Genomic DNA, 12,981 nt, shown 5'->3' with positions numbered 1-12,981 from the left:
ATTCCTCTGACACCAGGAAAGACAAAGGGTCTACCCCAGAACACCTTTGGCTTGTCTCTCTTGCCTGCATGGTTGATTCCTTCTGGACATGACAAGGCTGTACCAAGCAGGGCCATACGTGGATCTCTAAGGAAACAGCTCTGTAATCGAGCAGGGACAGGGTGCCCTGCTGATGGGAGCTGTTACAGAGGTAACCAGGCTGTAATGAGAAAGTGCAGACATCAGGGGGCTGCAAAGCACTGACAGGAAAAATGTCTGCCAGCAGTCAAACTGGGCCTGGAAACAATGGGCATCCTTGAAGTGCAGCTGGGCACCAGAGAGCTGCAAACATCCTGAAGATAGCCTCTACATAACCAAAGGAAGAAACAGAGAAACAACCTCTTGCCTGAGGAGGAGCAAAACAAATGGTCAGGAAAAGTGGAAATGAGCATGAGGAAGTCCCTGTGAGTGCAGGTCCTGGGCAAAACTGAGGAAAGCTGCTGCATGCCTGGGGGCAAGTGGGCAGCACAGAGCAGCGTGGGGGCATGCAAACCGCTTGCTGTCTTTGCACTGACCCAGCCCATGGGGGTGCAGGGTCCTCAGGGACTGGAGATTGCCATGTATGGTCCGTTACGTCTAACACCAATGCTGACTTGTGAAGGGGGTCGGCCCTGCATGTGTGCCACCACCTGGGCCCTGCCAAGTGCTGTGCTGGGGGTGGTTGGGCCTCATGGGACATATGTTCCTGCCGCACATGCCCATGTGTGCTGGCCATAGCCCCGTGGTGGGGCAAAAGAGGGGAGATGAAGGTGGAGTAGAAGCGGTTGGGCATCCCTGCACTTAGTCCACCCATTCCCCACATGTGCCATCCATCTTCTGTCCCCACCTGCTTACCCAGCACAGCACTGTCCTGAGCAAGAGGAAGCCCGTTCCTAAGAGCCTGCAGGGTGCCCAGCCTCCACAGCCTCCCACAGACTCATAGCTTTTCCCGTGAGGACAGCAAGAGGTTGTGCTCTCTGTCTGCAGGACAGGGGGAGCTGTGGGCAGAGACGCTGCAAGGCAAGGGTAGATTGCCCCTTGCTCTGTGAAAGCCAGGGATGTCTTCTTCAGCTCCAAGGGGCAGTGCCCAAGAGAGGACCCTCTGCAGCGTGTCACAACCTCCCATTCTTCTGGGAGAGGGGAAGAGGCTCCTTAAACACCCATCTTGTACACACCAAGGGCAAAACCATTCTCCCTGGGCAGCTCAGGAGGGCATACGCAGAGGGAAGAAACATCTACAGCCAAGGCTGGGATGCAGAAATCTTTAATGAGTGTACATAGGAAAAGGAGGTCACTCTGAGCAGAGGCCCTTCAGTGCAGGGATCTCCAGGGCCTACCGAGAGACAGCGTCCCTAGCCCATGGCGGAGGTCATGCAGGGCATGTGTCTGCTGTTACCACAGCGGGAGGGCTGGATCTGAGGAGCCTCACAACCCAAGGGAGGAGAAGAACACAAAGAAAAAGGAGAGAAGGAGGTAGGTGGAGGGATGGAAGGAGAGACGTGGGCCATGTTTTCAGAAATCTCGGGGTAGCCCCTGGTCTGGCTCCTGCCGATCTCTGCCAGAGGAGGTGAGGAAGGTCATTCTGAAAGCAAGGGCCTGAAGATTCCTCCTTCTATTGTCCAGCACCATGGTCGTGCTGGAACCCCAGGGCCATGGCCAGTGGCTTTAGCAGGGCAGGCACCTTCTGCCACAGTAGCGGCTGGAAATGCCCGAGAGGTCACAGCAGCCAGAGGTGATGGGGACTCCGTCACAGCTGAGGATGCTGCCAACGGCAGCGGAGGTGGAGGATCCCACAACGGTGTTCTGCGGGAAGGAGCTGAGGATGGGGCCGGGCAGGGTCACCACCACAGGAGAGGGCTCAATGACGACGGTGGAATTCTGGCACTGCCTGACGCAGGGCTCGTTGCAGCTGCTGGCCAGCGGGGTCGGGCCACAGGGCCGGCATGGCAGGCACTGGTTGTAGCAGGACATGTCTGGGGGCTGGAGATGCACCTGGAGGAGAGGGCAGAGAGGAAGCAGAGCACATGGGTAGATGAGGAGCAGCCCTGTTACCCAAAACAAAGGAGCCAAGATGACTGCTGAGGGTGGATGTGGAGGCTCTACCAGGAGGCTCATGGTCTTCATCGCTTTGTCCTGACAGGGCCCTTCAAAGAGCAGCCTGAACCAATGAGACAATCCCGTAGCGCGTAATCCAAAAAGCTGCCTCAGCACCATGTCCCAGCCTCTCTCTACACAGAACGTCTCCCTCCACCCTTCTCCCATGGCAAGGAACTCCAAGGCCCAGCATAGCACTGAACCACCATCAGATGTGACGTCTATTGATGCAAGATCCCTTCTAGTTCAGAAGAGGAGGAGAGAGGGCTTCAGACTCACCTGGTACCCAAGGAGGATGAGGCGAGAGAATTGGATGGAGAGAGCAGGGAGCTGGGCTGCCTTTTATACTGGTCCTTCATTGCCGCAGGCCCAGGGGCACCCTTGGCAGAGGTAACAATTTTCTGACAAGCTCGTCTTGAATGCAAACCATCCCAACAAATGATATGGGCTGTGTGTTGGTTTCCTGCACTGCTGCCTTTTCATTTCCAGATCTAGGCCACGGCCATTCCGCAGCGATGGTTTCTTTAGAGTGCTGGCATGAAATGTCCAAGGATTTCTAGGGCAGGAATGCATCAGTGAGGGCAGAAGACTCACCGGAAGTGCTGGACGGGTCCCCTCTGATCATCTTCATGGCTCTCCTCTGGACCCACTCTAACAGGTCTATATGTTTCTCATGCTGGGGGCCCCAAAGCTGAACACAGCACTCCAGGTGGGGTCTCAGTGAGGCAGAGCAGAGGAAACAAAGCTTCTTTCCTTGGCTAAATACTGCCTTTGATTTAGCTCTCCTAACTTACTCATCAGACAATGTCTCTGTATTCTTTCCAGGTTACCTGTCCTTGCTCCCACCTTCTATGGCCTTCTCTGTCATGTTTGAGTTTAGCCAGTTGCTCCATGTTCATCCACGCAGGTCTCCTGGCATTTTGCCTGACTCCGTCTTTGTTGGGATGCATCGCTCCTGAGCTTTGAGGAGGTGATCCTTGAATATTAACCAGCCTTCTTGGGCCCATCTCCCCTTCAGGGCTTTGTATCATGGTACACTGCCAAGCAGATGCCTGAGCGGGCCAAAGTCTGCTCTCCAGAAGTCCAGGGCATCAAGTCTGTTGTGCTTCCTGCTTGCTGTGCTCAGGATCCTCAATTCCACCATTCCACACTCACTGCAGCCAAGGCTGCCCTTGAGCTTCACATCATCAGCCCAGCTGCTATGGGAACGAGGTCCAGAATATAGCACCTCTCCTCATAGGCTCACCTTGTGCACTCACCTGAGGGCCTGGTTGCTTGTGTTCACAGATCTGCTCTTGTCTTGTGACAACCTGTGTGCAGCTGGCTTTGTGTGAACGCACGTGGGTGCACAGATTTGTGCATGACTCCATGCAGGTATAGATGAGCACGTGCGTGCGTCCTTGTTTTCCCTATATCACGAGGGAATGTGCACAGTGTCAGCACTGTCCCCTGCTGTGTGCATGAGTCCTGCAGGGGAGCAGGTTCCCAGGGTCAGAAGGAGCCTGAGAGCAGCTGAACGGAGATGGCACCAGCCTGGCAGAGATGTGTCCAGGAAGAGGCACCGAAACACAGGCTCCTTTCTCCTTGAGCCCTCCTTTTCCCCATGCCGCAACAATCACCCTCTGGTACTGCAGAATTCAGGCCTCAGCAAGGACCGTATCAGGACAGTTTGGGTCCTTGGTTTAATTCAGGGTAACAGTGTTAGGAGTGCCTCAGCGTGGCTGTCCATCGACCGCCTTGGGATGTATAGGAGAAGCAGACTGCTGTGAGGCTCCTGCTAGTGCCTGTCAGTGAGGGATTTCCACCCCTGGACACTGCCAGGTCCTCCTGGGAGTCAGTGCTGGAGCCAGGCCCATCTCCTCACACCTGTCTATAAAGGCCTGCCAGCACTGTCTCAGAAATGCATCGCAGAGGGGACAGATTCCCATCCAGCCCATGTCAGGCTGGTTCTCCTGAAGGCAAAGGGGCAGCTCCATGTGTGAGATTTCACAGCAAAGGGGTTTGCTCAGCTTAGTGGGTGTCTCATCCCAGGGCCCTGACCAGCAGCTTTGGCATGGCGGGCACCTTCTGCCTGAGTAGCAGCTGGCAATGCCAGAGTCATCCAGTCCTGCTGAATGCTTTCATTAAGGCCACGAGCAGTCAGGAAGGAGGCCACCCTTGGCCAGTTTGTGCATGGTCCCCAACCGGGGCACACAGGTGGTGACAGCGTAGGTCACAAGGGGGCTTCGGAGAATGCAGGAAGGCTGGAGAAGGGGGCTGACCAGAGCCTCAGGATGGTGCAAAGGAGCAAAGAAAAGGATTTTCCTCTTGGGCAGGAAGCACCCCCAGAGTAATGCGGGCTGGGGGCTGGCTGCCGAGGAAGCAGAGCCTCAGGAAAGGGTTTTGGGTGCAGGAGGCACCCAGCCACACACGAGGCAGCAGCGCGCCCTTGCAGCAGAGGCAGCCAAGGGCCTGCGGAGCTGGGGGGGTCAGGGGGTGCCCCGCAGTGTGTGGGGCCGGGCAGGTGGGGCGGGGGCGAGGCGGGGGCACAGCCACAGCCGGAGGCACGTGGGGGCGCTGCCGGTGCTTGGAAGTCCCCTTGCAGGGCCTGGAGTTAAACAGCACGGGCCCGGGGGAGCATCAGAACAGCCACGTTGGGTTTCCTCCGTTTTCTGCAGAGGTCACGTTTCAGGAGCTTGTTGTACAGGCTTTGTCCCAAGCCCAAATGCAGCACCTCTGGCGCTGAGATGACGTCCTGGCAATGCAACAAATGTCTGTGCTGGACACTGCCTCTAGTGACACCTTTTGGAACCTTGGATCTTGCCAAAGGACTGAGTCGTTGAGGAGTTTGCTGCACTAGTCAGCGCTGTTGAAGGTCTGCCCTTGGAGCAGGATTCACTCCTGTGTGTGTGTGCAGAGGTGCTGACTGCTGAGCAGAGGGCTGTGGTGGGGCGTCCTTCCCTGCCAGAGGGAGAGTGTGGCTCTCCTGAGGAGGTTGGGTGGAGGGGGGGGAGGCAATCCCATCTGCATTGACAGCAGAGCTGGGTGCAGGCCTCTGTGTCTGGCCGGGTTCAGGATGGCAGCGGGAGGCCACTGGGGACACTTGCCCCTTGCTGGGGCTGCCCACCTGCCAGAAGGGGCAAAAAGAGGGAAGCACGCGGTAGGCCATGTTGGTGTCCTTTTGCCTTACCGCTGACCAAGTGAAATGTCCCAGCCTTCACAGGCCTGCAGCTGTGAGCTAACTGCACAAGTGTGAAGCTCACAGTGCTGGAAAACCTGTGACTGGCAATGGGGAACCTGGGGCACAGCAAAGATTGGCTGGATTCCTTTCTGACTGCTTTAACCACTGGTCCATCCCCCTCTTGAGAGCCTTGCTGTGGCAGAGGTGTGCCCCAAGGAGCAGCAGGGGGCGAGCTTTGCTCCACCCTTTGTGCTGAGGTTCAGAGGCTGCTTTGAGCTGGCAGAGGGGGAGGTGAACTCGCAAGCTTGAGCTCCCTCTTTCCAGGCACTCTGTGGGCACCCTGTGAAGGCGAGAGCGTGACATGGTCCTGCTTTTTCTGGCAGCCTTGATGGCACTGTCAGACTTTGGTGAGATGTGACATTCAGGAGAGCAAGCTAGGGGCAAGATGGCATCCCATCATTTCTGGAGGGGGGAAATTGGAGTCCTGCCTCCCTGGAAGAACTGCAAGTGTTTTCTGTAGGGAGAGCAGGGGCTGAAGACCAGTACAGGAGACGGTCTGAAAGATGTCAGGGGCAATGAGTGTACAGGGATGAATGAGCATCTGCACAGTTTCCTTTGCAGATGCCTAGCATTCTTACATGCATTGTTGATAGGTATGTATGGACTCAAAGCCTGGTGAGGTACTGCTAAGAAGTCGGTAAGCTGACAGACTTGGGTATGGGAATTAAGCAGCATCTGCAGAAAGAAGAGTGCATGTGTACTTAGCTCAGCATTTTACAGCCCGTGAAAAGGGAGATGGAGAGAGGAGACAATGAGCAAGTTGGTGAAATGGGAGACACAGGAGAGAGAAGGGGAGAACAGATAGACCTTCAAGCAGTGCTGAAATGCAGTTCTGCCTTTGCAGGTCATGCACAGGACTCTGTGCTGCAGTTTGCGCAAGAAACTGCCATCCAGGTGGGACACAACGCTACTCTGCACTGCAATTTCTCCACCAGCAGCTCTGCTCCCTACATCTTCTGGTATCAGCAGCGCCTGACCCAGTCCCCTCAGTTCTTGCTGCAGGTGAGCAAGTTCAAGCCTCATGTGCATTCCGGGAGGATCTCCTCTGTGCTCTCCATGGAGAACTCCCAGGTGCTTCTCCACGTGCAAGATGCCAAGCTCCAGGACAGCGCTGTCTACCTGTGTGCACTGAGCCCACACTGGTGCCTGCAGCATGCAGCTTTATACAGGAAGGTGCGGGTGCTGTGAGGAGCAGCTCCCTCTCATCACAGTTTGCATGGAGCTCTGAGCTGAGCCTGCCCAGCAAGGACACGTGGGGCTTGTGGTGAGCCAGGTGTGAGTGGCAGCCCCTGCTCCTGATGCCTGGCAGTGTGGTTAGCATAACCAACAGTAAGGCAAATATCCATAATGTGGAAGGGGGCTGTTAATGTGCACCCCTGCCCCCTTGTCTCTCCCTCTCACTGGCCCCAGCATGTGGCAGACACCCACCATTGTGGTGAGAAAGGGCATTAGTGTTATCCATCTAGTAACTCAACTAGTAATTTATTTGTAGTAAGTTTTAGGATTTTTTAGTAATTTTTAGTATTTCTAGTAATTTCTTATGTAATAATAAATCTCTAGTTATAACCACAACCTGTGGCCAGTCCTCCTTCTGCCAAGGATCCCTAAAGAACCTGCCAGTGCCCTGTTGGGAGACAGACCTGGGTGTAGTCAGCAGGATCCTTCTGTTAGAATAATGAATGGTTCCCTTGATAAATGGGCCACACTGGGGAAGGGTTTTCTTGGAAATGGATGGCAAGATGCAAAGCAGGAATGGCTAAGGTCAATACACCACAATCCAAATGCCTCAGGGAATGAATTTAATAAATGCAAAGATGCGTGTATGGTAAGGAAAGACAAAAGGAAGGAAGGAGTGTGCTGGTTGTTAGCTGCAACGTGGAAAATTGAGAAGGAATGGGCTGGAAGTTTAGAGGAAGAAAACAGAAGGTTGAAAAGGGAATTATCAGCCAAAGATGCAGATGTTTTGGCTGTTGCAGAGCAGTGCTTAGACGAAGTCGAGGACTTTTCAGCTTCTCACACTACCCTCCACCAAGGAGGCTGGAGGTGCAGATGAAGGTGGGAGGAGACACAACCAGGGAAAAAGTCCAGATTTGTTAGCCGGTGTACTATGAGCCAATCCACACACAAGTCAAGAGATTGTTTATTTCAGAATAGTGCAAGTCTGGGTACCTGGTGGTTTCCCACAAACCTGGCAGCCCTTAAGACTTTCCGTTCAGCTTTCATAAAACCCCTTCTCAATACATTTGCATGTTTGTACAATCCCCACCCCTCCAAATGGTTACATGATTAGCACAGTGCTGCCATGACAGAATCATTCTGCGCATCCTCAGAGAGGAAGGGTCCCTTGTTGGGCCGGAGTCTCCCAGCACAGGGGCTGTGATTTTTTACTCTTGTACTTAGGATAGTACACGGTGAGTTCACATTAGAATACTCGTAATCTTTGTTTTTCAGCTGTCTATTCATATTGCGTTGCTAGGTGATATATTCAAGAGCCAAATGGAGCCGAACTCTTCTTGAACAAGTAAAAGAACACAGGGCAATGTCCACAGTCTGGAACATGAAAAATTCGAACTAGAAATTGTGACTTTAATTGCTTTTCTTGAGGGTGGATTGTGAATGTAGATGGACAAGAGTGGCCTTCCAGTACTGATTAAAATACCATTAGTTGGAGGTAACACAAGAAAGAAAAAGGGAATAGCATAGGCAAAGTTTTTTTCTGATGCTGGGAACCCTGAGTTATGGAGCTGTACTGGGACTGCCTGGGACAGAATTAACGTTCCCCACAGCAGCCCCTAGAGTGCTGTGCTCTGCACTTGGAGCTAGAACTCCACTGCCATCACACCAATGTTTGGGCAATTATGGAGCAGTGCTGGCACAGCATCAAGACACTTTCTCCAACCCCTCCAAAGCCAGGAAGTGGAGGGTGGGCAAGAGGAGGGAGGAGACATTGCCAGGGCAGCTGACCTAAACCAACCAAGGGGATATTCCATGCCATGTGATGTCACACTCAGCAATTAAAGTTGGGAAAGGGGAAGGAAAGGGGGGAGCTCTCATTATGAAGACATCTGTCCTCCCAAACGACCGCTATGAGTATTGAGGCCCTGCTTCCCAGGAGATGGCCAATCATGAGGGGAAGTAGAGAATAATTTTCTTTTCTCTCTGTGCTTCCGTGGGGCCCTTGCTTATTTTTCTCTCTTACTTTTCCCTTATATCAAATTTCTTTCTTCTCCCCTTGTTCTTCTGAGCAGGGGGAGTGAGAGAGAAAGGTTGCGGTGGAGTTCACCAAAGGAACATAAGACAGACCACTTGTCAGGGCAAGGCACACGCTGCAGATCCTGCTCCTGCTGAGATTCACTGGCATTCTTATCTTTGGAGATTTTCTGGGATTTTGTGTGATTCTTCTTAGAAATGGACAACTCTGTTCATCAAACAACACGTTGCTTCACTCCTACAGACTCGCCACATGCTCACTACCATGTGCCAAAGGATGTGGACAGCACAGCGCTGGGCAGCACAGCAGAGCTCTGTGGCTCCTCAGGTGAGCTGCCATGCGGATCCCAAACTTCTCCATGAACAATCTCCTTCTGTATCGGGCCACCACAGGCAGTGAAGTGGATTCACTGCTTCGCGGTAAATGTTTTTGGAGAGAGGGAGAAAGTTCACACTGCCTGGGGGGTATGAAAGGAACAGTTGGGGTCTGCAGGGCTTGGAGTATCATTCCTTTGGATGTCTGAGAGCTCCATGTTTGAGGTGTGCTGAGGGAGGTATGGGGGAAGACAACACAACTAGCCAGGTGCTGCCAAGCCAGTCAAGGTGTTAGGGGTGGTGATAGAGGGGGCCCGAGCATCAGGGAAGCAGAGACTGCCAGGGGCTGTGACCGTGGGTGGGTGCCCCCTGTGGCCCATCGGTGTGAGTGCATGTGACCCACTGAACCCACATCCTTTTCCCTGCTGACTCCCCACCCTTTACCCTATGGAACAGGTGGTCCTTGTCCCCTCTGGGCTTGTGGCATCCCACACCCCGCTGGAGCCCCGTTCCTCTTGCAAAAGCTATGTTATCCCACCAGAACAGGACACAGCCAGAAACCCTGGGCTGCTGCAGTAGCATGGATCCTCCCTTCTTTCTGGGTGGGAGAGAAATCGAGGTGTCTTCTCCTCACACAGGAAATAGGAACATCCTCATGGAGCAGAGGACCCCAGGGTAAAAAGAACAAGCTCAGTGGGGAAGACTGCCCTGACATCAGCCATGGCCAAGCAGTGCGTGTGCAGAAGAGAAGGCAGTTGTAGCTGGGGAGGTGAGGACCCCTCTGGGAGAGGAGACGAGAGCAGCCCCTTCCCATGATGTGGCCCCCAGAGTTCCCAGGACCCCTGACTGTGACAATCCTCAATGGTTGCTCCTGCTGGAGGAGGGAGAAACCCCAGGGAGCATTTGGGGCACAGTCAGACCAGAACATTTCTCGTCACTGAATCTCCCCTTGTTCCCCCAGCAGAGTCATTTCCGGCAGCTCTGTTCTTTCGGGGCTGGGAGGTGCTTTGCTGACTCTCTCTCCCGCAGCAAACAGGAGGGTCGGTCTCAGCATGCACCGCGGGTATCTCGTCCTCACTGCCTTCCTGGGGCAACTGCTGGGTAAGTGCTGGCTTTTAATCAAGACATAAATCTTCTTTCCCCAGGAAGCCCTCATCAGCCTTACCATGTTTATGTGGGGACCAACTCTTGAATCACAGGGAAAATGTTGGTAAGTGTTGGCTCCCATTTCTGGTTCTTGGACTGGTTCTCTCAAGATGCTGTTATTCTTCGAAATTTGGAAATAGGAGATGCAGAAGAGATCTCTCCTGCTTCTCTCGTCCTTTCATTCCATCTCTTTTCTGCCTCTCTCTTCTGGTCCACCTACTGTCACCAGAGAAGATTTCATCGGTTTCTGCAGTCCCTCATTTCTCCCTTTCCTATAGAAACAGCCGGATTGTGTCCAGGTGGATACAGGGACATTAAAGCTCTCCTCCCATGGACATTACCAGGGTGTCCAGTCTGTCTTCTGCCTGATGTGTTCCTGCCATGGCCTCCAATGTCCTCCTGCTTGTCTGCACAGCCAGGGCTCCCTCCTGCCACCACTCACCTCAGCCTTGTTTATATTGGTGGGACTTAGAGGCCCCTGAGATGACAGGGGTGAGGAAGCAGGTTGAACCTTTTCCCAGTAGCTGCATGGGCGCCTCAACCTGCTGGAGGGATGCTGGACCCAGCACACAAAGCCAGGCATGACAGGCTGTGCCCTGGTCCTCTGGGCAGAAGGAGAGCAGGCAGGAGGAGCAGGCACACAGCACAGCTCTCACAGGGTCCACTCTGGCCAGAGAGCTCTGAGCTCTGTCCCCAAAACACCTTGCTGTGCCCCGGCCTCAGGAACCTTTCAGCCCAGTAAAGGACAGGGAGACTTATCTCCCACAGGTCTGAATTCACTCCTGTTTGGCTGCCTGGAGATTTCCCCACAGAGCTGCTGACCTTCTCTTTCTTCCAGAAACCATGGGACAGGTGTCCGTCACCCAGCAAGAAGGACAAGTCACCGTGGAGCAGGGAAACACCTTCCAGACCAATTGCACATACCAGAGCTCCAACTTCTTAGATGCGTTGTTCTGGCAGAAGAAGGGACAAGCCCCTCAGCTGATTTCTTCTCAAGCAGGAAAGGGCACCAAGCAGAAGGACCGTTTCACCACGGAGCTGAACACTGACGGGAAACACAGTGTTCTGCGGCTGAAGGAAGTTGAGCTCTCTGACAGCGCCTTGTACCTCTGTGCTGTGAGTGACACCCTGGTGCAGGGAGCTGCCCTGGCTGAGCAACAACCCCGGATGGGGAGGGGATGTGTCTGTGCAAGGCAGAGCTCTGGGATGGGGCCCTCAGCTCTCCCCTGGCTGCGCTGCTTCCCCTGTGCACTCCAAGATCTGACAGCCAGATCCTCTTTCCCAAACGGGGCTGGTGTCTGTGGCTGTGCAGAGAGGGCTGACCCTGACTGGCTGACCTGGACCGCAGGGCTCTACTTTCCTCCCTTCGCGGGCTGACAGAATAGGGCAGAGCCTGCTGGGAAATAAGACTCCCCTGGGGGATTGCTCTCAGCCCCTCAGCCCCAGGGTGAGTAAACCTGCCAGCCCATGATAAAGCAGCTTGCTTCGAGCCCTGGCCAGCCCAGCCCAGAGACCCCTAGAAGTAGTCCTGACAGAGATTTGCAGGGCTTCTTCTCTCTCTTCAATGAGTCAGTCAATAAACTGGATTTGCATCCCAGCCACCAGGTTTTCTCCAGACCTTCAGCCAGTTCGTGTCCAAAGCCTGTGCCTAAGGGACAGAACAAATAGAGCAGCCCTTAGTGCCAAAGGCCCAAGAGCTCTCCATGTTCATCACAGTAAGCAATCAGAGCAAGAGATAAATGAAGACCTACAGCCCACTGAGTTCGTTGACGTCTCCTCAGGGGAGCTGGAGGCATGTGTGATCATCCTCAGCCCCTGCACAGGGAGCAGTGTCATAATGACCAGCTCCTGCGGCAGTGGGGCATTGCATGTCTGGGACAAGCTGGGTGTCCTGCAGGCTGCAAATGCCGAGACCTGGCAGGAGAAACGAGGCTGTGCTGATGAAGCTTCCTCCATCTCACAAAGCATGCTGAATGTGGTGTTTTGATGTCCTCAGACTTGAGGACACTCTTTTGTCTGCTTGCGAGAGCAAGAAGCAAAGCAACCCGGAGAAAGAAAAGCTTGGCCCAGGCAGCTCCCAGCAGGGGGCAGCCATGGGCCCTCTTTCCTCTGTGCTCTCGGGGAAGGCAGCACCAGGCTCAGCCTTGTCTCAGCAGGGGTCTGATCTACCCCCGGGATCATTGCCCCAAGGATTCTCTGGACACATTGAACACCTCTGCAGGAACAATGCCTTCCCTCCTGTTCTTGCCTGGGAACATGGCTGGAGCTGATCTAACAGCTGTTAAATTCCAGGTTGAGAATCGGAATGATGCAATTAATATTGGAATAAAAATGTTCCATTAAGGAAAACATTTAAAACTTCTTTCTCATCATCTTCTTCTGAGCATTCCACGAACCTGTTCAGAAAAAGCTGAACTGGGATATGTAGAGAATAAAAATACTTCTAAAATTTCATTTTTTTTGTTTCTTTTGCAACATTCTGAAGCTTAATTTCTCTTCACTTTGATTGAAAAAACAATCACTGGGTTGATACTGATGATAGTGTAGAGCAGTATTTCTGTTGTCTGGCTGGAATTTTTATGGGTTGGGAGCTTCTTTTACGCAGAAAATTATTTTCCGTAATACAGCACTGTGGGAAACAAAGAAATCTTTCACTAGCAATGAAAAAAAATTAATATTTCTTTTCAAAGATGAAATAAAAAATAAAAATAAGACGCTAATATTTCTAATGAAAGACTGTAATTTGTAGCTCACTTCCAGGAGGGTCATGAAGTGAAGAGTGGGTGGATGGATGCCTGGAGAAGGATGGACAGCTGTTTGTATGGCTGTCTATACGGAAGTAGAGTGTGAGGGAGAGAGGGCAGATGGAGGGAAAATGAGAGATCAAGAGAGGCCATGAGAGGCAAGGAAGAGGCTTTTTGTTGACGTTTACTGCTGCTCTTATTGCAACCTGAAATCAGTCTGACATCATCCCCTTC

General features: G+C 53.2%; 2 protein-coding genes, 1 pseudogene and 1 gene segment (V, D, J or C); 2 read left to right on the top strand and 2 right to left on the bottom strand.

Annotated features, from left to right (window-relative positions):
• LOC118258223 (feather keratin Cos1-1/Cos1-3/Cos2-1) overlaps window positions 1–12,981 on the bottom strand; it is a 40,047-nt gene that overhangs the window by 7,945 nt on the left and 19,121 nt on the right. The window lies entirely within an intron of this gene.
• LOC118258221 (feather keratin Cos2-3-like) lies at window positions 1,620–2,572 on the bottom strand (annotated as a pseudogene).
• Window positions 5,574–6,520, top strand: LOC118258271 (T cell receptor alpha variable 36/delta variable 7-like). The segment is given in 2 exon segments: window positions 5,574–5,679; window positions 6,177–6,520. Coding segments are annotated over 2 exon segments (390 nt in total).
• LOC118258270 (uncharacterized) lies at window positions 8,567–12,696 on the top strand. 2 transcript variants are annotated; one of them, XM_050715494.1, is made up of 3 exons: window positions 8,567–8,870; window positions 9,887–9,958; window positions 10,842–12,662. In XM_050715494.1, the coding sequence occupies exons 1-3, from the start codon at window positions 8,741–8,743 to the stop codon at window positions 11,378–11,380; spliced, it is 741 nt and encodes a 246-aa protein (XP_050571451.1). In that variant the 5' UTR covers window positions 8,567–8,740; the 3' UTR covers window positions 11,381–12,662. The 2 variants fall into 2 exon arrangements, with proteins under 2 accessions (XP_050571451.1, XP_050571452.1); XM_050715495.1 differs by lacking the exon at window positions 8,567–8,870 and adding an exon at window positions 10,003–10,067 and having other exon boundaries at window positions 9,891–9,920; window positions 10,842–12,696.

Source organism: Cygnus atratus, chromosome 25, assembly GCF_013377495.2.
Source record: "Cygnus atratus isolate AKBS03 ecotype Queensland, Australia chromosome 25, CAtr_DNAZoo_HiC_assembly, whole genome shotgun sequence".
Classification (NCBI taxonomy): Eukaryota; Metazoa; Chordata; class Aves; order Anseriformes; family Anatidae; genus Cygnus; species Cygnus atratus.
This window is presented reverse-complemented; position numbering and strand designations above follow the sequence as displayed.